The sequence below is a fragment of the Oryctolagus cuniculus genome, chromosome X (genome assembly GCF_051225735.1).
Source record: "Oryctolagus cuniculus isolate XC-2025 breed Fujian yellow rabbit chromosome X, ASM5122573v1, whole genome shotgun sequence".
NCBI classification, from domain to species: domain Eukaryota; kingdom Metazoa; phylum Chordata; class Mammalia; order Lagomorpha; family Leporidae; genus Oryctolagus; species Oryctolagus cuniculus.
Genome location: NC_142888.1, coordinates 37,659,745 through 37,686,333, shown reverse-complemented (window position 1 = coordinate 37,686,333; position 26,589 = coordinate 37,659,745). Strand labels below are relative to the sequence as shown.

At 44.5% G+C, this 26,589-nt stretch overlaps 1 protein-coding gene across 3 annotated transcripts in view; it reads left to right on the top strand.

The window, feature by feature from the left end:
* FAM120C (family with sequence similarity 120 member C) overlaps positions 1-26,589 on the top strand; it is a 111,694-nt gene that overhangs the window by 65,654 nt on the left and 19,451 nt on the right. For 2 of the 3 annotated variants that reach the window (XM_002720026.6, XM_089324764.1), the window contains exon 10: positions 1,027-1,276. In XM_002720026.6, the coding sequence (XP_002720072.3) occupies positions 1,027-1,276 (250 nt within the window). Of the gene's footprint in view, positions 1-1,026; positions 1,277-23,727; positions 23,865-26,589 lie in introns of those variants that run through there. The other variant, XM_089324765.1, reaches the window with a different exon arrangement.

Sequence of the window (26,589 nt, the reverse complement as noted above, 5' to 3'; positions counted from 1 at the left end):
GACATTATGATTATTGAAAGCCTAACCATTGGGGAAATTAGGTGAAGAGTACGTAAGACCTCAGTCTACTATTTTTGCAATGCCCTGTGAATCTGTATTTATTTCAAATTAAGACTTTTTTTCTAAAAGAGAACCCTAGTGATTGTGGAGCAATGGACATGAGGGGGACCAGACAGGCTGAAAGCAGGAACAATCAATCTGGAGACTCTTGTGAAGTAAAAGATGATACCCGAACCATTACAGTATTTGTTGTGATTAAGACAAGGGGACAGATAGAAGTAATAAGAGGCTAGAGTCAGCAGGACCTTGATAATAAACAGATGTGGAGGAGGTGGAGAAAGAAGACGCTAGGATGACTCCTGGGTCTCCAGCTTAGGAGCCTCATGAATCCTAGAAGCAGATAGAAGACACGTTTGCCTGGTCCTGATAAACCTTCGGAAATCTAAAAGATGTTGGAGTTTTGAGAATTTCGTGAAATTCCTTACATTCTTTTTACATCTTTCTTTGCCCAGCCTGGTGTATGTGGTTAAGAAATGAGTTTCTTTTAACATTTTATTTGTATATTTGAGAGGCATAGAGACAGAGAGTACCCACATCCTCCCACTTGATGCTCACTCTAGTAGTTCAGCATTGTGTGACATTGAGCCTTGATTTCTTCATCTGCAAAATGAACACCATGTTTTTGATAATGTTGTCATAATAATTCTCTCAGGATTTCGTGAGATAATATATGTAAAGTACTTAATGTGTATCAAGCAGGTAATGCTTGCTATGCATGCTGTTACTATTGCTAACAATAAAAATGATAGTGATACATTATATATGTGTATTGAAATGTCACACTAGAGCCCCAACATAGGAGTAATTATTGTTAATGAAGAATCAAAAATAGAACACAAAAAAAAAAACTACTGAGAAAAAAATTAAGAAAGGTTGAAATGCGATAGATCTTCTGAATTGTGACCGACTGCAGAAATACTCAGAGGTTATCTTAGAGCCCATGTTTCCACCATTTCTTCTTTCCAGTTCCTTCTGTGATCCTCAAAGAGTGGTCTGCCTATAAAGGGAAGTCACCTCAAACCCCTGAGCTTGTGTCTGCACTGACATTTCGGGAATGGACTTGCCCAAACCTCAAGAAGCTCTGGCTAGGCAAAGCGGTTGAAGACAAGAACAGACGAATGCGGGCCTTCCTGGCCTGTATGAAGTCAGACACGCCCAGCATGCTCAATCCAGCTAATGTCCCCACCCATCTGCTGCTCATGTGCTGTGTGCTCAGGTAAGCCATGTGACATGGAGGTGGCCAGTTCCATGACCCTTGTTGTGTTTGATTTTCTTTAGTTTTTGTCCATTTCAGTCCTTATTCCTGATCCAGTTCCTTCCTCCTTATTACCCATAAGTCATCCATTCTTGAGTATTTGGTATGTGTCCTTCCAAGTGTATACTTAAACATGCGTGTTTGCACAGAACATACTATTGTTCATATGGTCATTTTTCCCCATTTTTGATATGAATGGTATTGTGCTTACACATCTCAATTTTTTTCTTACTTTTTTGACCTGATGTTTGTTTTTAAGACTGATCCGTTGATTTGAAAGGCAGAGCGGCAAAGAGAGTGGGCAGAGAGACTTTTTGTTGCCTGGTTCGCTCCCTAAATGACCACAACAGCCAGGTGTGGGCCAGGCCGAAGCCAGGAGCCAGGAACTCCATCCTGGTTTCCCACATGAGTGGCAGGGCCCCAAGCACTTGGGCCATCTTTTGTTGCCTTCCCATGCACGTTAGTGGGGAGCTAGATTGGAAGCAGTGCATCCGGAACTGAAACCTGCAATCTGATATAGGATGCTGATGTCACAAGCAGATGTTTATGCTGCAGTGTTACAATGCCAGCCCCTCAGTGTTATTTTTGAGATCTAGCCATATTCAGTCTTCTTGACTGCTGGATTATGTTCCATCAGATACTGATTTTTAAAAGTTTGAAATTGATATTCATTTTATTTGAAAGGCAGAGAGACAGAGACATCTTCCATCCTCTGGTTCACTCCTCAAATGCCCACAACAGCCAGGGCTGGGTCAGGCCAAAGCCAGGAGGTATGTGTTAGCAGGAATCTGTATTCAGAAGCACAGTCAGGGCTCACATCCAGACACTCGGATATGGAATGCAGACATTCCAAGCAGCTACACAAAACACCTGCCCCCACTGTATTTATTTCAATGATGAATGGATCATTGTTTCCAGTTCTTGGTATTACATAGAGTGCTGTAGGGAAATCTCACAGATGTATGTGTCTCTTTGTGCTCATGTACTAGTTTGTCTAAAGTATATACACAGGTATAGAATTTCTGTGTCCTATGAAATATGCATGTAGGTTTTTCACTGAAAATTGACAGATTAGGGGCCAGCACTATGGCTCACTTGGTTAATCCTGTGCCTGCGGTGCCGGCATCCCATATGGGCACCCAGTTCTAGTCCCGGTTGCTCCTCTTCCAGTCCAGCTCTCTGCTGTGGCCCGGGAGTGCAGTGGAGGATGGCCCAAGTCCTTGGGCCCCTGCACCCTCATGGGAGACCAGGAGGAAGCACCTGGCTCCTGGCTTCAGATCGGCATAGCTCCGGCTATAGTGGCCATTTGGGGAGTGAACCAGCGGAAGAAAGACCTTTCTCTCTGTCTCTCCCTCTCACTATCTAACTCTATCTGTCAAATAAAAAAAATTGCCAGATTGCTCTAGATAATAGCTATACTAATTTGTATTCCTATAAATAATACATAAAGATTCCTACTTCTTATTATTGCCAGTATTAATATCATATAACTTAATTTTTGTGAATCCTATTATCTTTGAATTTATATTCCTTTGATGAAGTTGATATTTTATTTTTATGCTTATTAGCCATTTGAGTTTTCATATTCTATAAAATGCTTATTTATCTGTCTTTCAAATTTTCTATTAGGTTACTACTTTTTCTGGTTGCTTACAGAAGTTCCTTGTCAGACTTGTGTATATATACACACATGTATATACATAGCAAATATCTGGTTTTTTTATTTAAAGATTTATTTATTTTGAAGTCAGAGTTACAGAGAGAGAGCTAGAGAGAAAGATCTTCCTTCCACTGGTTCACTCCCTAGACAACTGCAATGGCCAGGGCTGGGCCAGACCAAAACCAGAAATTAGGAGCCTCTTCCAGGTCTCCCATGTGCACACGGGGGCCAAGCACTTTAGCTGTCTTCAGCTGCTTTCCCAGGTGCAATATCAGGGAGCTGGATTGGAAGCAGAGCAGCCGGGTCTCAAACCAGCATCCATATAGGATGCTGGTGTCACAGGCTGGGGCTTTACCCATTACACCACAATGCCAGTCCCCAGCAGATATCTTTTCACTATGCGTGTACCTGCAAGTATGTGTCAAATATCTTTTCCAATTGGTCACAATTTGTTTAAACTTTATACACAGTATTTTTTTTAACAGAAGTTGAATTGGAAAAACAAACCTAGGCTTAGTTTGTCCTATTATACGCTTACAACACCAGTTACTTTTGTGACCTGGAAAATGTTAAGACTTGTCACCACCAGCAGGCAAGGCAAGCAGCCAGTTCTGCAGTGGATATCAGCTGGGTGGCCTCCACTTTAATTCACATCTAACACTGTCCTGGGGACAGCATCATATCCCGCAGGTTGAAGGCTCGGTTCCCAATACTGCCCCCTTCCACTTTATAAGCCAATCCCCAAAAGACAGATAACATGTGTTCTCCCTGATCTGTGGTAACTAATAGAGTACCTGAAAAGTACTCTATAGGAGTGAATTTGACACTTTATGATGTGATGACTTTGAACAGCCCTTGTCTTCACTGTTTAGAGACACTGTCGTTTGTTTTCTTTTTTCTTCATACTAGTTGAACTCTCTGCTTAGTGTAGAGAGTTATGAGTATAAAGTTAACTGCAAATAGACCTTTGGAAAAAATAAGAATGGGAATAGGAGAAAAAGAAGGAAGAAAGTTGGGAGTATGGGCGGGAGGGAGGTAGGGTGGGAAGAATCACTATGTTCCTAAATTTGTATATATGAAATGCATGAAGTTTGTATTTCTTCAATAAAATTTAAAAAAATAAATAGATGCCAGTGACAAGCCCTGTGTGGTTTTACCTGTGCTTACGACTGGTTATATAAACCAGTCTTCCCACAACCCCTTCCTTGGGTTCACTTCCTTGGAGTGACTCCAGAAAATTGCTGATTCATTATAAAGGATATTACAAAGGATGTGATATGGACGAAGAGATGCATAAAGCAAGGTATGCGGGCAGGGGCATCAAGCTTCCATGCCTTCTCCAGCTTCATCACCCTCCAGAAACCTGCACATGTCCGACTATGCAGAAGCTCTCCAAACCCTGTCCTTTGGGGCTTTTATGGAGACTTCATTGCACAGACATGTTTGAAGTGTGGACAGCTGGCTTGAAATGTGATTGGACAAAAAGGCTTTGGTAAGATCTAATTCTAATCAAGTGAGTAAGAAATCCCAGTGACGCCTGTCCAGATATGTCAGCCTTTCTTCCTCAAATATGGGGCAGGAACCCTTCCCAAATGGAAATCTTAGCTCTCTGCTGATGCTTTGGGAGGCAGCAGGTGATGGCTCAAGTGGTTGAGTCCTGCCACCCATGTGGGGGGCCTGGATGGAGTTGCCAGCTCCTGGGTAAGGCCTGGTCCAGTCCTGACTATTGCCAGCATTTCAAGAGTTAACCAGCAGATGGGAAACTTCTCTTTGCCTTTCACTCTTTTTTTTTTTTTTTTTTTGACAGGCAGAGTGGACAGTGAGAGAGACAGAGACAGAGAGAAATGTCTTCCTTTGCCATTGGTTCACCCTCCGATGGCCACCGTGGCCAGCGCTCTGCGGCCGGCGCACCGCGCTGATCCGATGGCAGGAGCCAGGTACTTCTCCTGGTCTCCCATGGGCTGCAGGGCCCAAGCACTTGGGCCATCCTCCACTGCACTCCCTGGCCACAGCAGAGAGCTGGACTGGAAGAGGGGCAACCGGGACAGAATCTGGTGCCCCGACCGGGACTAGAACCCAGTGTGCCGGCGCCACAAGGTGGAGGATTAGCCTAATGAGCTGCAGCGCCGGCCCTTCTCTTTGCCTTTCAAACAAATAGAAATTTTTTTAAAGATTTATTTATTTATTTGAAAGTCAGAGCTACACAGAGAGAGAAGGAGAGGCAGAGAGAGAAGTCTTCCATCCGCTGATTCATTCCCCAATTGGCTGCAATGGCTGGAGCTGCGCTGAGCCCAAGCCAGGAGCCAGGACCTTCCTCCGGGTCTCCCACGCAGGAGCAGGGGCTCAAGGACTTGAGCCATCTTCTACTGCTTTCCTAGGCCATAGCAGAGAGCTGAATTGGAAGTGGAGCAGCCAGGCCTTAAACCAGCGCCCATATAGGATGCTGGCACCACATGCAGCGGCTTTACCCGCTACACCACAGCGCCGGCCCTACAAATAGAAATTTTTTAAAAAATAAAATGATTACCTTATTTTTTTTTTTGACAGGCAGAGTGGACAGTGAGAGAGAGAGAGACAGAGAGAAAGGTCTTCCTTTGCCATTGGTTCACCCTCCAATGGCCGCCGCGGCCGGCGCGCTGCAGCCGGCGCACCGCGCTGATCCGAAGGCAGGAGCCAGGTGCTTCTCCTGGTCTCCCATGCAGGTGCAGGGCCCAAGGACTCGGGCCATCCTCCACTGCACTCCCTGGCCACAGCAGAGAGCTGGCCTGGAAGAGGGGCAACCGGGACAGAATCTGGCGCCCTGACCGGGACTAGAACCCGGTGTGCCGGTGCCGCAAGGCGGAGGATTAGCCTAGTGAGCCGCAGCGCCGGCTAACCTTATATATTATGTGAGAAGGTAGGTGAAAATTTATTTGTGGTCAGCAGCTCTACAGCAGTGGTGTGACAGGGGGAAGATTAGAGTTTGTATGACCTATGTTGTGGAAGGAATTATAAACCAGGAACTGTTGACAAAAACCAAAATACATATCTATCATAGTATCACAGTAGTGTTTAATTTTTACTAAGCTTTTATTTTAATTTCATGTTTACAGAAAAAATTGGAATAACAGCACAATGAACATACATAACCACCACCTATATTCTATGGGAGTCTTCAAAAAGTTTATGGAAATGCATATTAATGGAAAAAAGTATACATGAATTTCAAAACTGTTTTGTTAATTCCATTTTCCATGAGCTTTTTGAAGTACCTTCATATAATTTTATTATACTTGCTTTATCACATATAACTATGCATGTATCAATGTCTAGTCATTCATTCATCCTTTTTTATTTGAAATAAATTACATCTATCAGTACATATTTCAAAATAAATTGTAGCTGTCAGCACACTTCTCCACTCGCCAAGAAGTTTTTGGTCTTGTCAGACCCATCAATTTATACCTTATGATATGTGCTTCGCAGTCTTATTTAATGAATTCTCCCTTACCAGGGCTAGTGCTGTGGGGTAGTGGGTAAAGCCACCGCCATCAGGGTCGGCATCCCATATAGCTGCTGGTTTGAGTCCCGGCTGCTCCCCTTCCTGTCCAGCTCTCTGCTATGGCCTGGGAAAACAGTAGAAGATGGCCCAAGTCCTTGGGCCCTTGTACCCACGTGGAAGACCCAGAAGAAGCTCCTGGCTCCTGGCTTCAGATTGGCCCAGCTCTGGCCATTGCGGACATTTGAGGAGTGAATCAGTGGGTAGAAGAGCTCTCTCCCAATCCCTGTAACTCTGCCTTTCAAATAAAGAACATAAATCTTTAAAAAATCCTCACCTACCCTTGGGTTGTAAAGATATTTTTCTACATTTTCTTATAGTTTTCTAATGTTTACTTCCAAGTCAAGTCTTTAATATAGTCATTTATTTTGTAAATTCTGTGAGAGCTAGCTTATTTTTTAAATGTAGTATAGCCATTCCCCAGTTCCATTTATTAAATATTCCTTTCTTCCTATATGCCAAGTTCCTATATATACATGGGTTCATTCCTGGATTCTGTTTTGTTCCATTGCCTGTTATATACCTCATCAGTACCACATTGTTTTAATTATTAAGGGTTTATATTTTCCTTATTATTAGGGCAGGGCAAATCTCTACTCTTTGCTTCTTTTGTTTCAGAATTATACTAGCTATTCATGTGCCTCATGAACCTTTATTCTCGCATATATAATTTAGAATCAGTCCAGTTTCCACAAAACCTTGTTGGATTTTTTTTTCTTTGTCATTGAGGCACTGATTTCTTTACAGTATAACATTTTCCCAGCCGAAGATCATAGTTTCCTTTTCCTGTTTATTCAGGTCTCTTTCTTTATGTCTTTTTTTTTTAAGATTTATTTATTCATTTGAAAAGCAGAGTTACAGAGGCAGAGGCAGAGGTAGAGTGAGGTCTTCATCCACTGGTTCACTACACAGATGACCACCTTAGCTGGAGCTGTGACAGTCCAAAGGCAGGAGCTAGGAGCTTCTTCTGGGTCTCCCATGTGGGTGCAGGAGCCAAGCACTTGAGCCATCTTCTTCCACTGTTTTTCCAGGTGCATTAGCAGAGAGCTGGATCAGAAGTGGAGCAGCAGCCGGTGCCGCGGCTCAATAGGCTAATCCTCCGCCTAGCAGCGCCAGCACACCGGGTTCTAGTCCCAGTCGGGGCACCGGATTCTATCCCAGTTGCCCCTCTTCCAGGCCAGCTCTCTGCTGTGGCCAGGGAGTGCAGTGGAGGATGGCCCAAGTGCTTGGGCCCTGCACCTGCATGGGAGACCAGGAGAAGCACCTGGTTCCTGCCTTCGGATCAGCGCGGTGCGCCAGCCGCGGCGGCCATTGGAGGGTGAACCAACGGAAAAGGAAGACCTTTCTCTCTGTCTCTCTCTCTCACTGTCCACTCTGCCTGTCAAAAAAATAAATAAAACAAAAAGTGGAGCAGCTGGGTCTCAAACCAGTGCCCATATGGGATGCTGGTGCTACAGGCAGCGCTTTACCCACTGTGGCACAGCACAGGTCCCTTACTTTATGTCTTAGTAGAGTTAATTCTTTTCCAAGGAGGTCTCCTACATTTAAAATTATGTCATAGGTACTTTATATATATTTTGATTATGGTTGCTAGTCTATTTTCTATTATACTTCCTCATTTTAATTTGTTGCCAGAGAGGAAGTAAGTTCTTACATAAAGCAGATATCGGGCTCTACAAATCAACAGAGAGTTCTAGAAGCCTGAACTTTGATACTGGGCAAACCTAACTTTCAATTCCTGTTCTGGTGCTTTTCAGCTTGCATAAGTCACTGTAGCCTTTCTGGACATCTGTTTGTTCACAATATATGGGTATTATAATTCTGGGAGCTATTTCAGCAATGAGATCACATATACTGAGCTCCTACCATGTAATAGATATTCAATATATATTAAGTCCCTAACCAGCTTGACATTAAGAATGGTGACTTTTGAAGTTTTCACAGTAAGAATAAATGGGAAGGATTTATTACTACTACTTCCTAACATGTCCCTGAGCCATATCCCTGTGGCATCCCATATTAACTCTGGAATTGTATATTTTGCTTATCTTCTCTGTAAAACGTTTAAATGCTCATTTTCCCATTTATTTGGCCCTGTGGATAATATGTAAATGACTAAAAATGAGTTATGAACAGTTATAATAAACAGCAATAAGACTGTGTTCTTTTTTTTTTTTTTTTTTTTTTTTTTTTTTTTTTTTTTTTTTTTTTTTTTTTTTTTTACAGGCAGAGTGGATAGTGAGAGAGAGAGACGCAGAGAGAAAGGTCTTCCTTTGCCGTTGGTTCACCCTCCAATGGCCGCCGCTGCAGCCGGCGCACCGCGCTGATCCTGGCAGGAGCCAGGAGCCAGGTGCTTTTCCTGGTCTCCCATGGGGTGCAGGGCCCAAGCACCTGGGCCATCCTCCACTGCACTCCCTGGCCATAGCAGAGAGCTGGCCTGGAAGAGGGGCAACCGGGACAGAATCCGGCGCCCCAACCGGGACTAGAACCCGGTGTGCCGGCGCCGCAAGGTGGAGGATTAGCCTATTGAGCCACGGCGCCGGCTCAAGACTGTGTTCTAATAGAGTCTCTGTATTTCCTGTGAAAAGAATCTTCTTTATTCTATTTTTTTATAAGTTTAACTTATTTTCATTTTATTTAAAAGACTCAAAGAAATCTTGTGTCTGCTGGCTCACTCCCTCAAATGCCTGCAAAAGCCAGGGCTTGGCAAGCCAAAGCCGGGCGCCTGGAACCTAATCTGTGTCTCCCCATATGGATGATAGGGACCCAATTACTTGAGAAATCATCTGCTGCCTTCTAGGATGTGGGTTAGCAAGAGGGTGGATCAGAAGCCGAGAAGCTGGGACATGGAACTAAGCCCTTGATGTGGGATATAGGCATATCAGTCATCAACCTAACCGTGTGCCGAAGCCTTCCCCTGCACCTACTCTTCATTTAGACACATTTCTGATAGTTTTGCCCTATGATTTTCCAGTATGAAACAGACCAAAAGCAGCAAATTGTAAAGGAAGTGAGAGAGGGAATAGGTGCTACTCTTTCAACCAGTGTCTTTTAACCAGTTCTAGTGACAGTAATGATAAATGATAGCCTACTGCCTAAAAGCAGGGGGAAAAGACAACTAAAAAAAAGAAGAGGCAGCATCTGGAGTCATTTAGTGTAGGGTGAAATAGCCCTATATAAATCATTAACCCAGTGTTCAAAAAATCATAAAGAAGAAGTACTATATGGCCAGCGCTGCAGCTCACTAGACTAATCCTCCGCCTGCGGTGCCGGCACACCGGGTTCTAGTCCCGGTCAGGGCGCCAGATTCTGTCCCGGTTGCTCCTCTTCCAGGCCAGCCCTCTGCTGTGGCCAGGGAGTGCAGTGGAGGATGGCCCAGGTGCTTGGGCCCTGCACCCACATGGGAGACCAGGAAAAGCACCTGGCTCCTGCCTTCGGATCAGCGCAGTGCGCCGGCTGCAGCAGCCATTGAACGGTGAACCAACGGAAAAGGAAGACCCTTCTCTCTGTCTCTCTCTCTCACTGTCCACTCTGCCTATCCAAAAAAAAAAAAAAAAAAAAAAGGCTGGCGCCGCGGCTCACTAGGCTAATCCTCCGCCTAGCGGCGCCGGCACACCGGGTTCTAGTCCCGGTCGGGGCGCCGGATTCTGTCCCGGTTGCCCCTCTTCCAGGCCAGCCCTCTGCTGTGGCCAGGGAGTGCAGTGGAGGATGGCCCAGGTGCTTGGGCCCTGCACCCCATGGGAGACCAGGAAAAGCACCTGGATCCTGGCTCCTGCCATCGGATCAGCGCGGTGCGCAGGCCGCAGCGCGCCGACCGTGGCGGCCATTGGAGGGTGAACCAACGGCAAAGGAAGACCTTTCTCTCTGTCTCTCTCTCTCACTGTCCACTCTGCCTGTCAAAAAAAAAAAAAAAAAGAAGAAGAAGAAGAAGAAGTACTATAGTATTACCTATTATGTACCTGGCAATTTACTAAGTCAACCCTTTGGGTATGATAGTTCTAATCTTCATAATAGTGCTGAAAAGGAGGTGGTATTTACCTCCATGTGGGGGTGAGGAAATAGGCTCAGAGAGCCATAACTCATGAAGGTTACCTAGCTAGTGAGGGATAGTGAAGGAGGTTAACCCAAGTTTCTCCAACTTGCAATCCCTAAGTTATTTAAGAATATAAAATTTCAGGAAAATTCAGTTTAATAATTAGCGTAACATATGGTTGGAAATTTACAATTGAGCTTTAGATGAAGAAAGTAAGCACTGGGTAGGAACACTGAACTAGGACCTGATTAAGTACTAGGCATCTAAACTCAATTAGCTTTTCTAACTATAGGTGAAGAGTGCCTCCTGTGAAAATAAAGTAATACCTGAGAATTTATGGCTAAAACTTATCTTGGTGACGCTCTTGAACAGTCGGTCTATGGAAATGGAGTCTTCTAGCAAAGGTTGATACAGTTTGAGGAAGGCAGAAATAGTTGCTGCACAGAGTGAGAGATACTGAAAAACTCTTGCCAGGTTTCTGAGATGCAGCCCTGTTGAATATGGAAAGGCATGAAGCAAATCGCTTACTGTTTCTAGCCAAAGTTCACTCAAATTTCAACAGCTTCCAGAAATAGAGCATGATGTTGTGCAAGGTTTCTGGGTAAAGTTCAGGAGTCTCTCCTGAGAAATAAGTATATTAAGAAGCAGTGGTTCGGGGCTGGTGTTGTAGCACAGCAGGTTAAGCCACCACCTGTGACACTGGCACACTTTGAGTGCTGGTTCAAGTCCTGGCTGCTCTACTTCTGATCTGGTTCTCAGATAATACACCTGGAGAAACAGCAAGTGATAGCCCAAGTGCTTGGGCCCCAGCACCCATGTTAGAGATCTGGATGGAGCTCCAGGCTCCTGGAGCTCCCGGGGCAGCTCGGACTTGAACCGGCACCCACATGGGATGCCAGCACTGCACGCAGTGGCTTTACTTGCCATGCCACAGCACTGGCCCCAACTCTTTCCCTTCTTTACATGATATATAATACATTGTTATGAACTGTATTCCACCCACTTTCTGTGCTGTAGAACATTAGAACCTAATCTGCCTTCCAGGATGTGCATTAGCAGGAAGCTGGATCAGAAGCCGATAAGCTGGGACTTAGAGCCAGGCAGTTGATATGGGATGTAGGCATCCCAAGCCTCAGCCTAACCATGTGCCAAAGCCTTTCCCTCTACCTCTCTCTATTCTCCCTTCACCCCACTCTTCTCAGCCTCTACTAATCACTTTTCTAACTTTCCAATTTTTTCTAACCAATTACTTTTTCTATCATTTTTCACTTCTATATATGTGAAAGAACATATGGTATTTGTCTTTCTGTGTCTTATTACTTCTGGCTTATTTCACCTACTATAATGCTCTCCAGTTCTATGCATTTTGATGCAAATACCAAGATTTCATTCTTTTTTTATGGCTGAGCAATATTCCTTTGTGTGCCCATTTTAAAATTGGATTGTTTGTTTTTGCTATGGAATTGAGTTCCTTATAACTTTTAATATTTATTTTTGGAGTTATTGGAAATATAATTGCTTTTTCAATTTCTTGTTCAGATAATTTGCTATTGGTGTATAATATCACTACTGGTTTTGGTACATTGACACTCGTTGGATCTTATTATTAGTTCTAATCATTTCTTTGTGGACTTTGGGGTTTTTTATGTGGTAGATGATGTCATCTGCAAACTGACAGCTTGACTTCCTCCTTTCCAGTTTGAATGCCCTTCAGTTGTTTCTCTTGCCTAACTGCTGTAGCTAGGATTTCTTGAATTAAAGTGGTAAAAGTGGGCCTCCTCGTCATGTTGCAGATCTCAGAGAGAAAGCCTTCAAAACTTCCCTCATCCAGGATGATGTCAGTTGTTGGTTTACTATACTTGGCCTTTATTTTGTTGAGGCATGTTCCTTCTGTGCCGCATTTGTTAAAAGTTTGTAATCATGAAGGGATGTTGAATTTTATCAAGTGTCCTTTCTGCGTCTGTTGAGAGGACCCCATGATTTTTGGCCTTCATTCTGTTGATGCGGACTATCTCATTTATTGACTTGCAAATGTCGAACTATCCTTGTGTCCTTGGGATGAATAATCTTTTAAATGTGTCATTGGATTCAGTTTGCTAGTATTTTCTTGAGGATTTTTACATCTACATTCATCAAAAATATTGACCTTAGTGCTTTTGTGTGTGTGTGTATTGGGTCCTTTTCTGGTTTTGGTATCAAGGTAATGCTGATCTCATAGAAAAGTTTGGAAGAATTCCTCCTTTTCTGTTTTCTGGAATCATTTAAGCAAACTTTGTACTAACTCTTTTTTTAAGATTTATTTATTTATTTGAAAGTCAGAGTTACAGAGAGAGAGGAGAGGCAGAGAGACAGAGAGGAGAGGCAGAGAGAGAGAGAGAGAGAGAAGTCTTCCATCTGCTGGTTCACTCCCCAGATGGCTGCAATGGCTGGAGCTGCGCTGATCTGAAGCCAGGAGCCAGGAGCTTCTTCCAAGTCTCCCACATGGGTGCAGGGGCCCAAGGACTTGGGCCATCTTCTGCTGCTTTCCCAGGTCGTAGCAGAGAGCTGGATTGGAAGTGGAGTAGCCAGGTCTTATACCGGCACCCATATGGGATGCTGGCTCTTCAGGCCAGGGTTTTAACCTGCTGTGCCACAGCGCCGGCCCCTGTACTAACTCTTAATGTTTGCTTGACTTTAGCAGTGAAGCCATCTGATCTTGACCTTTTCTCTGATGTTAGGCTTTTTATTAATTGATTGAATCTTGCTACTCTATTGGTCTGTTCAGGTATTCTATTTCTTCATGATCCTTTGTGAGGTGTAGGTATTCAGGAATTCGTCCTCTTCTAGGTTATCAAATTTGTAGCTGTATTATTCTTCATAAAAATTCATAACAACCCTTTGAATATCTATGATCAGTTATAATGTTTCCCTTCATATATATATATATATATATATATATATATATATATTTGAAAGGCAGAGCAACAGAGAAGGGGAGAGACAGAGAGAGATATCTTCCATCCCCAAATGGCTGCAACAGCCAGGGTTAGGCCAGGCCAAAACCAGGAGCCTGACCAAACTCCATCCAGGTCTTTCACGAGGGTGGCAGGAACCCAGGTATTTGGGACATAATTTGCTGCCTTCCCCAAGCACATTAGCGAGAATGCTGGATTGGAAGTTGAGTGGCCACATTGATATGGGTTGGCAGAGTCCTAAATAGTGACAACCTACTGCACCACAATGCCACCGCCCCATTGTCTCCCTTTTTATCTCTGATTTTTTTTTTAATTTTTTTTTTTTGACAGGCAGAGTGGACAGTGAGAGAGAGAGACAGAGAGAAAGGTCTTCCTTTGCCGTTGGTTCACCCTCCAATGGCCGCCGCTGCAGCCGGCGCACCGCGCTGATCCGATGGCAGGAGCCAGGATCCAGGTGCTTTTCCTGGTCTCCCATGGGGTGCAGGGCCCAAGCACCTGGGCCATCCTCCACTGCACTCCCTGGCCATAGCAGAGAGCTGGCCTGGAAGAGGGGCAACCGGGACAGAATCCGGTGCCCCGACCGGGACTAGAACCCGGTGTGCCGGCGCCGCAAGGTGGAGGTGATTTTATTTTTTAAGTCTTATTTTTTTTCTTATTGAGTTTACATAAAAACTTTATCAGTTTTGTTTATTCTTTCACAGAACCAACTCTTTGTTTCATTGATACTTGTTTTTTTTTTTGTTCCTACTCTCTCTTTTTTTTAAAGATTTGTTTATTTATTTGAAAGACAGAACAGAGGGGGATGTATGTATGTATGTGTATATATATATAAAATAAAAAACTTTAATTTTTTAAAAATGTATTTGAAAGAGAGATAGTGAATCAGAAGTAAAGGAGGCAGCACATGAACCAGGCATTCCAATATGGTACGCAGGCACCCCAAGCGGCAACTTCACCCCCACTGTACCACAATGTCCTTCCCATGCCATTTTTTTTTCTGCTCTGAGTTTTGTTGTTTCCTGCTACTAATTTTGGGTTTGGTTTGTTCTCCTTTTTCTGGTTCTCTAGGGTGCAGCAGTAAGTTCCAATGCTGCTTCCTGCCAATGTACACCCTGAAAGGTAACTGCTGGATGGATAAAGTAGTTGAGTCTCTGCCATCCATGTGGAATATCTGGATTGAATTTCAGGTTCCTGAGTTAGGCCTGGTCCAGTCCCAGCCATTGCTGGCATTTGAGACACGAACAAACAGTTGGAGGACCTCTCTCTCTCTCTTTCTGTCTCTGGCTTTTTCAAGTAAAATTTTTAAAAAAATTAGAAAGTTTTTTTCATTATGGATTTTTAGTTTTATTGCATTGTGGCCAAGAAAGAGATTTCATAAAAATCTTTTTAAAAAAGATTTATTTATTTGAAAGACAGTGTGAGAGAGAGGTAGAGACAGAGGGTGATCTTTCATCCACTGGTCCACTCCCTAATTGCTTGCAACACCTCAGGCTGAGCAAGGCCAAAGCCAAGAGCTGAGAACCCCATCTATGTGGCAGGGGCCCAAGTACTTGGGCCATCATCTACTGCCTTCCGAGCTTCATTAGGACGAAGCTGAATCAGAAGCAGTATAGTTTGGACTTGAACCAGCACTCTGATATGGGAGGCTGATGTCCCAAGTGGCAGTTTAACTCACTGCACCACAATGACATCCCAAGATGTGTGCTTTTAAAAGTTTGTTGAGACTTGTTTTGTGACCTACCATATGATCTATCCTGGAGAATGTTGCATGTGCTGTTGAGAAGAGTTTGAATTCTGCAACTGCTACATGGATCATTCTATAGATGTTTGTTAAGTCCATTTGAGCTAGGGTGCAATTTGTTTGTTCTGTTTCTTTATTGATTTTTCTGTATGGATGATCTCTCCATTTCTGAAAGTGGAATATTAGTGTCCCTTTGTATTACTGTCCTGAGGTCTGCCTCTCCATTTAAGTAGATTGATATTTGCTTCTTGTTTTGGGTGCTCTGACATTGAATGCATGTCTACACACACACACACACACACACAGACACACACTCACACATATATATATTTACAATTATTATTTCCTCTTATTGGATTGACCCCTTTGTCATTATATAAATGACCTTTGTTTGCTGAATTGGTCAATATAGTTACTCTTACCCATGAGTTTTCTGCCTTCCAGAGAACATATGACTAGTAAATCACAATTTCAGAGCTATAGGATACAGTAGAACCCTTACCCACGTCCCATGGGGCAAGTACAGTTACGCTGGGGTTTGTGTACTGGCAGATGTGGTCCTGGCTCTGTGGAATGCAGATTAGCCCTTCTTCTGATTCCATGAGGTGAGTTTGGGTGTCCTTGGGACTTACAGAACCAAATCACAGTCTCAGAACCGCAGAATGCAATGCAGTCTTTACCCAGGCCCCACACAGCAACCTTGGCTTATACTAGGGACTGTGCACTGACAGGTGCAGGCCTAGAGTACTGGAATGAAGGCAGGGCCTCCCTCAAGTCCCACAGGTTGAGCCCTTGAGTTCTCAAGGGCTTATAGAACCAGAAATCACAGTTCCAGAGCTGCAGGAAGAGATGAAAATCTTACCTGAGTCCCACTGGGGGACAATTCAGGTTATGCTGGGGATTGCACACTGGCAGCTGCAAGCCTGAGGTGGTAGAATTCAGTTAGGGCCTTCCTCAGATCCCTTAGGGCAAGTGTGGATATCCCCAGGGCTTATGGAACCAAGAGTCCCAGTCTCAGAGCTGTAGGAAACAGGGTACCTTGCCAACTGCAGAACTGCAGCTATATCATGCAAAGAGGACCTTCCTTTTTGACCATGGGGTAAGTGCGGGTGATTATTGTACTCCTGAGATGATTGGACCAACAGCCAGAATCCCAGAGGTGCAGGACCCAGAAGGAGCCTTCCCAAGGTCTCATGGCATAAGCAAGTTTACAATGGGGATTGTGTTCTGATGACCAAGTGCCCAGAATCAAAGGATACAGAGAGGGGCTTTCACAGGCCCTTCTAGGACTTGTATACTGGCTGCTGCCAGTGCTCAGCTTCAGGATGTGGAAGGCAACTTCTGGAGATCACACAAAGCAAGCAAGCATGACTACAGAGTTTGTGTCAGGCAATCCTGCAGCTGTGGGATGCAGAGGGGCCTTACATCTGCCCTGTGAACCACGCTGTTTCCAGGGGCTTCTGTTTGTAACTTCGGGCTGCCTACTGGCCCATACAGCAGAATGGAGTCTAATGGTGGCTGTGATACAGTACCTTGTTATCTAGGGCTTTGGGGAGGAGGCATTATGGGTTCCTTTTTCTGGAGCAAAGCAGTTTCTTGGACCCCAGTCAGCTTTCCATACTGGACTGAAAGCTTGGGAGGACTGTGGAACTCTCCTGTAGTTAAGGCTGCTGGTCTCTAGCAATGATGGCATTGGCTGAGCTTTTCTTCTTACCTTTTCCTGGCAATGTCAAGTTCTCTCCCAGCCTGGAAGCTAGGAAAAGAGTTGCAGTGGGCTTTGTTCCTTCTCTATATGTTGGCTCTCCGAGTCTCCATTGTTCAGTGTTCCTAATACTTTTTTGTGTCTTAAAAAGGGTTTATTTATTTACTTGAAAGGCAGAGTTACAAAGAGAGGTCTTCCATTCACTGATTCACTCCCCAAATGGCCACGATGGTCAGTGCTGGGTCACGCCAAAGCATGGAGCCTGGAACTCCATCCAGGTGTCCCACATGGGTAGCAAGGGCCCAACCACTTGGGCCATTTTCTGTTGCCTCCCCAGGTGCATTAGTGGGGAACTGGATGAGAAGTGGAGCAGCTGGGACTCTAATTGGTGCTCTGATGGGGTCACTATTGCAGGCAGTGGTCAACCTGCTGTGCCACAACACTGGCCCTCCCATCACTTCTGCAGTAAATCTGAAAATGCTGTCCTTCCTTTGTTGTCCTGGTTCTTCTCTGTGGCCAAGGCAAGCGCAAGGCACCAGCTTTCAGCCATCTTGGACCCTTTCTTTGGTATTTTCTTCTTATTCATATCTCTTTCTTTTTGTTAGAAGAACTCTTTTCTCCTTATAAGGAGTCTGGTGGAATAAGGTCTCCCTGCTTTGTTTCTCTTTGTCTGTCCCTCGTCTCTATAGGATACCTTTTCTGGGAACAGTGTTCTTGGCTGCTAATTTTTTTTTTTTTGACAGGCAGGGTTAGACAGTGAGAGAGCGAGAGAGACAGAGAGAAAGGTCTTCCTTTTCCGTTGGTTCACCCCCCAAAATGGCCACTACAGCCGGCGCTCTGCGCCAATCCGAAGCCAGGAGTCAAGTGCTTCCTCCTGGTCTCCCATGGGGTGCAGGGCCCAAGCACTTGGGCCATCCTCCACTGCACTCCCGGGCCACAGCAGAGAGCTAGACAGGAAGAGGAGCAACCGGGACAGAATCCAGCGCCCCAACCAGGACTAGAACCTGGGGTACTGGTGCCACAGGCGGAGGATCAGCCAAGTGAGCCGCAGTGCTGGCCTGCTAATTTGTTTTCTATCCACACTGTGAACGTCTCATCTCACTTGCTTCAGGCCCAGAAGATCTCTTCTGCAAGTGCTGCTGTTAAGTACACTGGGATATCTTTATTTGTTGCTTCTTTCATCCTACAGACTTCAGGATCCTCTCTTGAGCTTGGAGAGCTTGATTATAGTATGTCTTGGGGTAGACTTGGTTAACTTGACTATAACTAATGATCTCTGACCTTATTTTCTGCTCCAATTATGTATCTTCAGAGAAGCAGTCTTTAAGCTCAGTGATTCTTTATTTAGTTTGTTCTATTCTGCTATTGATAGCTTCTGAATTGCTTTTTTTTGTTTCACTTATTGTACTTTTCAGAGAATTAGTTTGATTTCATCTCTCTGCAAAGTCTCTTGTTTAGAATATTAAATCATTTCTGTGTTCTATGAGTTCATGGCATTTGAAAATGTATGTTTCTTTTTTTAAAAGATTTATGTATTTACTTGAAAGAGTTACACAGAGAGAGAGAAAGAGACGCAGAGAGAGAGGTCCTCCATCTGTTGGTTCACTCCCCAATTGGCCACAATGGCCAGAGCCATGCCGATCTGAAGCCAGGAGCCAAGAGCTTCCTCTGGGTCTCCCATGCGGGTGCAAGGGGCCCAAGGATTTGGGCTGTCTTCTATGGATTTCCCAGGCCACAGCAGAGAGCTGGATCGGAAGTGGAGCAGCTGGGTCTCAAACAGGCACCTATATGGGATGCCAGCACTGCAGGCAGTGGCTTTACCCACTGTGCCACAGCACTGGCCCAAAAAATGTATGTTTCTAGCTGGTCAGTTTCTGGCATTTTATTTTGTTCATTAGGTGAAGTCATAGGTTGTTGAGAGTTATTGACACTTACTGGTGTTTATCATCATCTACACATTTTCAGGATTGGTTGTTGTAACTTTGCTTCGTGGCTGTCCTTTCAGAAATTCTAAGTAGTTGTTTATTTTATGTTTTTAAACTTATTTATTTATTTGAAAGGCAGAGTTAGAGAGAGAGAGAGAGAGAGAGAGAGAGAGGTCTTCTATCTTCTGGTTCACTCCCCAGATATCACAATGGCTGGAATTGCGCCGATCCGAAGCCAGGAGCTTTTTCCAGGTCTCCCACATGGGTGCAGGCGCCCAAGGACTTGAGCCCTCTTCTACTGCTTTCCCAGGCCTCAGCAGAGAGCTGGATCAGAAGTGAAGCAGCTGGGACACAAACTGGTACTCATATGGGATGCTGGCACCACAGGTGGAAGCTTAGCCCACTGTGCCACAGTGCTGGCAAATAGTTGTTTATTTTCTCCCAGCCTGAGGATACTTTTGCTATTTGAGCACTAAATGGTACCCTAAGTTGAGGTTTACTGGAGGCGCATTGTTGGTGTGTCTTCACTATTTCAGTCCTAGAAGATGCCCTGAGTTCAGTTTTGCCCCAAATCTGCTGTTGATGTGTTGTTCAGATTGAATTTGGGAGGTGTCTAAAAAGTGGTCATCCATCCCTGCAAATATAGTCCTATGGCCACCAATGCTGCAATATTGGTTCATATCCAGAGCCCATAACCTGCTGAGACCAGTTCAGCATGAGGGATAGGACCAAAAGCAAACTCTGATATGCTCTGTCAGCTGCTCGTGTGCACTCATAAACTGAGAGTGCTCCCACAAACCACAGGTTATGCTACCTAGAATATAGGATTAACCAACTGGGCTTGTGGGGCTCCAACTGGCATGGGGACAAATTGAGAGGCTTTGTTCTTAGGCACCGGCTTGGATACAGACACCATCTGAATCTGCCAAGCACTGGATTTTTTGAACATAGCACTGAGTTCCACAACACTATCCTGTGGTTCTTTGCTGCCTGCCCAAGGTTGGTGTTCGAGTCATAAAGGCCAACTGTTGAACTCCCGGATTGGCACTAAGCTGGGTCACGCCTGGGTTTCACAGTCACCACACCCTTCATAGTCTCCAGGGTGCCCATCAGGCCCATGTGAGGCTGGTGGTGCTACACAGTGAGATGAATCTGTTCCAGAGCCGGTGCTTTGGCATAGTGGGTAAAACTGCAGCCTGCAGTGATGGCATTCCATGTGGGCACTGGTTTGAGACCCGCTGCTCCACTTCTGATCCAGCTCTCTGCTATGGCCTGGGAAAGCAGTAGAAGACGGCCCAAGGCCTTGGGCCCCTGTAGCCACATGGGAGATCTGGAAGAAGCTCCTGGCTCCTGGCTTTGGATCAGTGCAGCTCCAGTCTTTGTGGACATCTGGGGAGTGAACTAGTGGATGGAGGATCTCTCTCTCTCTCTCTCTCTCTCTCTCTCTCTCTCTCCCCCTCTCTGCCTCTCTGCCTCTCTCTGTGTGTAACTCTTTCAAATAAATAAGTAAATCTTAAAAAAAAAATCTGTCCCACCAGGTGCAGGTCTCTTGCCTGATATCAGGGCAATTCTAGAGCTCCCTCTGCAACCCCTGACCTGGGGGTAGAGGCTTTTGGGTTCTATTAGGTACTGCATCTCATAGTGATGGGACCAACTCTGAGCTCAAAGGCAATGTCTCATGTTCCTCTTCCTGCTCTTCTCCTCAGCAGCTGGAGTCTTGCTCTGCTGTCTGCAGGAGGTTAGGGATATGGTGAGAGTGGCAGGGCCTTAGCCTCATTATTAAAGAAGTTCCAAACACTCCAAACACTCATTCTGCAGGTGTGGGCCTTGGGGCAGGAGCCATGGGCCCCATCTGGCTTTGGTTGTTATCGTGGCAGGACTAGTGCTGGGATTCAAGTTTAAGGACGGGGCTTAATTCACATTCCGTCTCCCAAGCAAGGGATGAGGTATCTCTCTCCATACTATGCTCCTTGGAGCTGGAGGAGAGGTGACATGGGCAACTTGTTATCTCTTGGTTTCTTTAATATTTATTTAGTTATTTGAAAGGCAGAGTTACAGAGAGGCAGAGGTACAGAAAGAGAGGTCTTCCATCCACTGGTTCACTCCCCAGATGGCTACAAAGACCAGAGCTGCACTGATCCAAAGCCAGGAGCCAGGAGCTTCTTCCAGGTCTCCCACACTGGTGCAGGGGCCCCAGCACTTGGGCCATCCTCCACTGCTTTCCCAGGCCATAGCAGAGAGCTGGATTGGAAATGGAGCAGCCGAGACTTGAACTAGTACCCTTATGGGATGCTGGCACTGCAAGCAGCAGCTTTACCCGCCATGCCACAGTGCCAGCCCCTCTTTAATGCATCTTTTCTTCTTGTTATACTAAAGTCAGACAATGTGGTCTCTCACTTTGCTTGTCTTGTGAAGGTGACCTCTGCTCATAAGAGGTGTGTTGGCCCTATTAAACACAAAAATGTATTATCAGATCCCATTATAAGACCCTGGAAATACTTGATGTTAAAATATTCCAAAGGAAGCATCACAAATCAGTGTTCAAGAGATGAATTTAAAAAACCATTATTTTATTTGTTTCAAAGGTAGAGTTAGAGAGGAAGAGACAGAAAGAGAGGTCTTCTGTCCACTGGTTCACTCTCCAAACAGCCGCAACAGTTGCGGCTAGGCCAAGCCAAAGCCAAGAGACAGGAGTTTCACCAGGTCTGCCATGTGGGTTTAGGGGCCCAAGCACTTGGGCCATCTTCCACTGCTTTCCCAGGCCATCAGCAGGGAGCTGGATTGGAAGTAGAGCAGCTGAAACTCAAACTGGCCTGCAGGCAGCAGCTCAACCCTCTATGCCACAACACCAGCCCCCTAGAGATGAATTTTTTAAATAGTTATGGCTTAGAGAATTGGATTCGTATTGGGGAGAAAACTTCCATTTAGAGCATTGTCTCATATACATCCCAGATGGATTGATTGTAGAGATAAGGGTTTTAGAAAAGGTAAAAGAATAAAAAACAGCCCAATGATTTAATTGACCTTGGGATAGGAATGGGATTTTTAAAATGAAAATAAGCCTCAAAGCTGGGCGTTGTCAGAAACTGTAGCAGTCTAGGGCAGTCAGGAAAGGCCAACACTTCAGTTGCTCGTGGCTGCAATACAGCAAGCTGAAAACTTGACGGGGAGAGCTGGGCAACAAAGTAGTCTTAAGGGGCCTTGATGCAGTCTCACATATTCCTGAGAATCTAGAAAACTGCATGCATCCTCAGGAGAAACCAGACAGTAGCCTGGATACACATTCATACCTTGCTGAACATGAGGCCTTGCACAAGGTAAAAGTAGAAACCAGGCACACTTGTAAACAGCCTGGATTTTTAATCCATGCCTCGATATATACATATATCCCCTTGAAGTCTTGATGCTCAAGGTGTTTGTGCACAACTTTGACCAATCATTGGCTAACTAAAAAGATATGCTATGTAAGGAAGATGCTTAAGAAACATGTACAGAGCAGTTAAAAATCTGAGCAGGCACGTTAGTGGCCACATAAATCAGGCAAGACAGACTTTTCTCCAATGTTAGTATGAATGAGTCACTAAACAAACAAAAGTGCATGAGACCTATAAATCTAACCGTATTAGTAATTACACCAACTATACATGAATTGAGCACTCTAAAACAAAAACAAAAAGAAGATATCATTGGGCTCGGCACTGTGGCATAGTGCCACCTCTTGCTGTGCTGGCATCCCATATAGGCGCTGGTTCGAGTCCTGGCTGCTCCACTTCTGATCCAGCTCTCTGCTAATGCACCTGGGAAAGCAGCTGAGGATGGCCCAAGTCCTTGGGACCCTGCACCCATGTTGGAGACCCAGAAGAAGCCCCTGCTGCTGGCTTCTGCTTTACCCAGCCCTAGCCATTGCGGTCATCTGGGGAGTGAGCCAGCAGATGGCTCTGTTTCTGCAACTTTGACTTTCAAATAAATAAGTAAATCCTTAAGAAAATTGTGATGATAGTTGCACAGCTCTATAAATTTACTAAAAATAATTAATTTGTGACTTAATAGATGAATTTTATGAACTATACCTTTAAAAAGCTTCTTTAAGGTAGGTTTCAGTGTATATTAAAATTATTCCTGGGGCCAGCACTGTGGCACATAGTAGGTTAAGCCTCCGCCTGCAGCAATGGTATCCCATATGGGTGATGGTTCGAGTCCCAGCTGCTTCTCTTCTGATCCAGCTCTCTGCTATGGCCTGGGAAAGCAATGGAGGATGGTCCATATGCTTGGGCTCCTGCACCCATGTGAGAGACCCAGAAGACGCACCGGCCATTGTGGCCATTTGGGGAGTGAACCAGTGGATGGAAGACCTCTCTCTGTCTATGGCCCTGCCTCTCAAATAAATAAATAAATCTTTAAAAAATTATTGCAATGGAGTGGGCATTGTATGTAGTGCAGTAGGTTAAGCTGGCACTTGAGATGCTCATACACCGTGTCAGAGTAACTCGTACCTCCTCTGCATCCAATACAGCTTCTTGCTAATGCACCTAGGTGGCAGCTGATGATGGCCCAAGTGTTTGAGTTCCTGCCACCTACATGAGAGACCCCAATGGAGTTCGTGGCTCCTGGATTTGACTTGGCCCGAGCCCTGATGATTGCGCCCATTTAGGGAATGAACCAGTGAATGGAAGATCCATCTCTTTCTCTAACTCTGCTCTTCAAATAAATAAATGAATCTTTAAAAACATAAATAAATAAACAAACAAACAAACAAATAAATAGTTGGGGCCGTGTTGTGGCAAAGCACTTTAAGCAGTAGCCTGCAATGCCAACATCCCACATGAGTGTTTGTTTGAGTCCTGGTCGTTCCATTTCAGATTCAGCTCCCTGCTACTGCACCTAAGAAAGTACTAGAAGATGCCCCAAGTGCTTGGGCCCCTGCCACCCATGTGGGGGACCTGGATGGAATTTGTGGCTCCTGGCTTTGGTCTGGCCCAGCCCTAGCTGTTGCAGCCATTTGGAGAGTGACCAGCAGATTGAAGATCATATTTTTTTTCTCTCTTTCTCACATACTCTCATTTTTCCTTTCAATTAAATATAATAAATCTTTAAAAATAAATATTTTAAACTCAATTGTGTTGATACTTGCACAGGTTTGTAAATTTACTAAAAATTATTAGGATTAATTTTATGAATTATACCTCAATAAAGCTTTTTTAAAAAAAGATTTATTTATTTGAAAGTTGTCATTAGATCTTCCATTTGCTGGTTTACTCCTCAAATGGCCATAACAGCTGGGGTTGGGCCACGCCAAATCCAGGAGACTAGAACTCCATTCAGATCTCCCACGGAGGTGTGGGGGCTGAAGCAATTAGGCCATCTTCCACTGCATTCCCAGACCATTAGCAGGGAGCTGGATAGGAACTGGAGTATCTGGGATATGAACCGGTGTCCATATGGGGTGTGGGCATTGCAATTGATGGCTTTACCTGCTGGCCCCTCAATAAAGCTTTCAGGTAGGTTTCAGTGTATGTTAATTATTCCAAAGGAGCCATCCTTGTGGGACACTCATATCAGAGGTGTCTGGAATCAAGTCTTACCTCTGCATCCAATCCAGCTTCCTACTATTGCACACCCTAGGAGGCAGCAGGTGATGGGTCAAGTGTTTGGTTCCCAGACTCTCACGTGGGAGATCCTGATGAAGCTCCAGGCCCCTGGCTTCAGCCTGGCCCAGCCCTCAATGTTGCAGGCATTTAGGGAGTGAACCAGCAGAGGATGACTCTGTGTGTGTGTGTGTTGCTCTGCCTTTCAACCTTTCAAATAAATAAAAATAAACTAAACAATTCTGAAATAAAGTTTTTTTCAAAGGTGAATTATGACAAAAAAAAAAGACTGAGCTCTTTCCCCCTTGAAAAAGGGAATACTTAAAAAGGAGACCAAGAATTGTGACTGCATCTGTATGCCCAAATACCCAAAATGAAAATGACAAGTGACAAACTAGGGAAATATTCGCAACTATTAGGACAGTATGTTAATATTCTTGCTATACCATGATTGTTTAAGAGATTTATTTATTTGAAAGGTAGAGTGACAGGGAGAGGAGAGAGGAGAGAGGAGAGAGGAGAGAGAGAGAGAGAGGTCATTCTCTGTTGCTTCACTTCCAAAATAGCCACAATAGCTGGGGCTGGGCCAAGCCAAAGTCAGGAGTCAAGAATTTAATCTGGGTCTCCCATGTGAGTGCAGGGGCCCAAGCACCCTGTCCATCTTCTGCTTTCCCAGGCACACTAGCAGATAGCGGGATCAGAAATGGAACAGCTAGGACTTGAACCGGCGCTCAGATGGGATTCTGGCATCACTGGCAGCGGCTTAACTTCCTGTGCCACAATGCCTGCCCCATAAAGACTTTTTTAGATAACAGAGTCCCACATGGGTAAATGACATTCTCTTCAAACTCATTTGTTTTACAAGAAACAAAAGCTGCTCTAATCATCTTATTGTGTTAACAGGTAATCTCATAGTCATCCCAGGACAAGAAAAGCGCTACATACCTGGAGTGCTCCTGGAAAGGCGGGACAGTGATTGTCACTCTCTTGGGGTTCTGTAGCTCCTTTCTGCATGTCTGTTTTGTTGCATCTGTTGGCTCAAAATTTCAAGACCCTAATTAGGAAGTCATGGATATATTAAATTTGGATCAGCTGTTCACCTTACTAAACTGTCAGTATGGAAGATTATTTTATTTGAAAGGCAGTTAGAGAGGGGAGAGGGAGAAGGAGAGACAGAGAGAGATCCTGTGGTGTACCCCCAAATGGCCGCAACAGCCGAAACTGGGCCAGACCAAAGCCAGGAGCCAGGAGCTTCATCCACGTCTCCCACACGGGTTCAGGGGCCCAAGCATTTGGGCCATCTCCCGCTGCTTTCCCAGACATATTAGCAGGGATCAAAAGTGGAGCAGCCACGAATCAAACCGGCGCTCATATGGTTTGCCGGTATCACTACGCCACAGTGCTGGCCCCTACTGTCAGTATTATAAAGATAGCACTTCAGATTGTCTGAAACGGAGGCGCAGACAGAACAGGAAAATGAACTGATATGTCTGTGATTGTCATAGATCCGCTACAGAACTACGTGTTTGGAAAAGATGTGTAACCTCGCCATTAACAATCAATGACAAATTTTAATACTGAGATGCCTATTTTTTTGCCCACTATATCCTTAAAGATCAGTAATAATCCTTGGTAACATACTGCTAGGAGATGGGGCATGGATTCTCCCAAGCTGGCCTGGAAAATAATTTTTCTGTATTTATTTAGGATCTTTAAAATGAGGGAAACCTTTGGCCTGATAATTCTACACTGGGAGTCTAGTCTGAGGGAATGAATAATCAGAAATGTAGACAAGATTTAATATGTGAATAAGTTTATAGTGTTAGTTATAAAATAAAATGTATAGACAGCTTAGAACTATTTAAGTAAATTGATATACTCAATGAACATGCAGTCATTAAAAACCGCATTTTAAAAAAGTACTTAATACAAAGTTCTCAGAGTATAATCTTGAGTGAAAAACAGCCAGATGCAATGTTCTGTATATACAATGAAAGAGAAAGAAATTGAGGTGTGAGATACTAAAAAGAAGCAAACTCTAAGCAATCATAACTTTCGTTATAACTTGAATAATTTGATTATGTGTTATTTCATTTTTCAGTGTTTTCCTTTTTTCTGTTTTAAGATTTTCTGAAT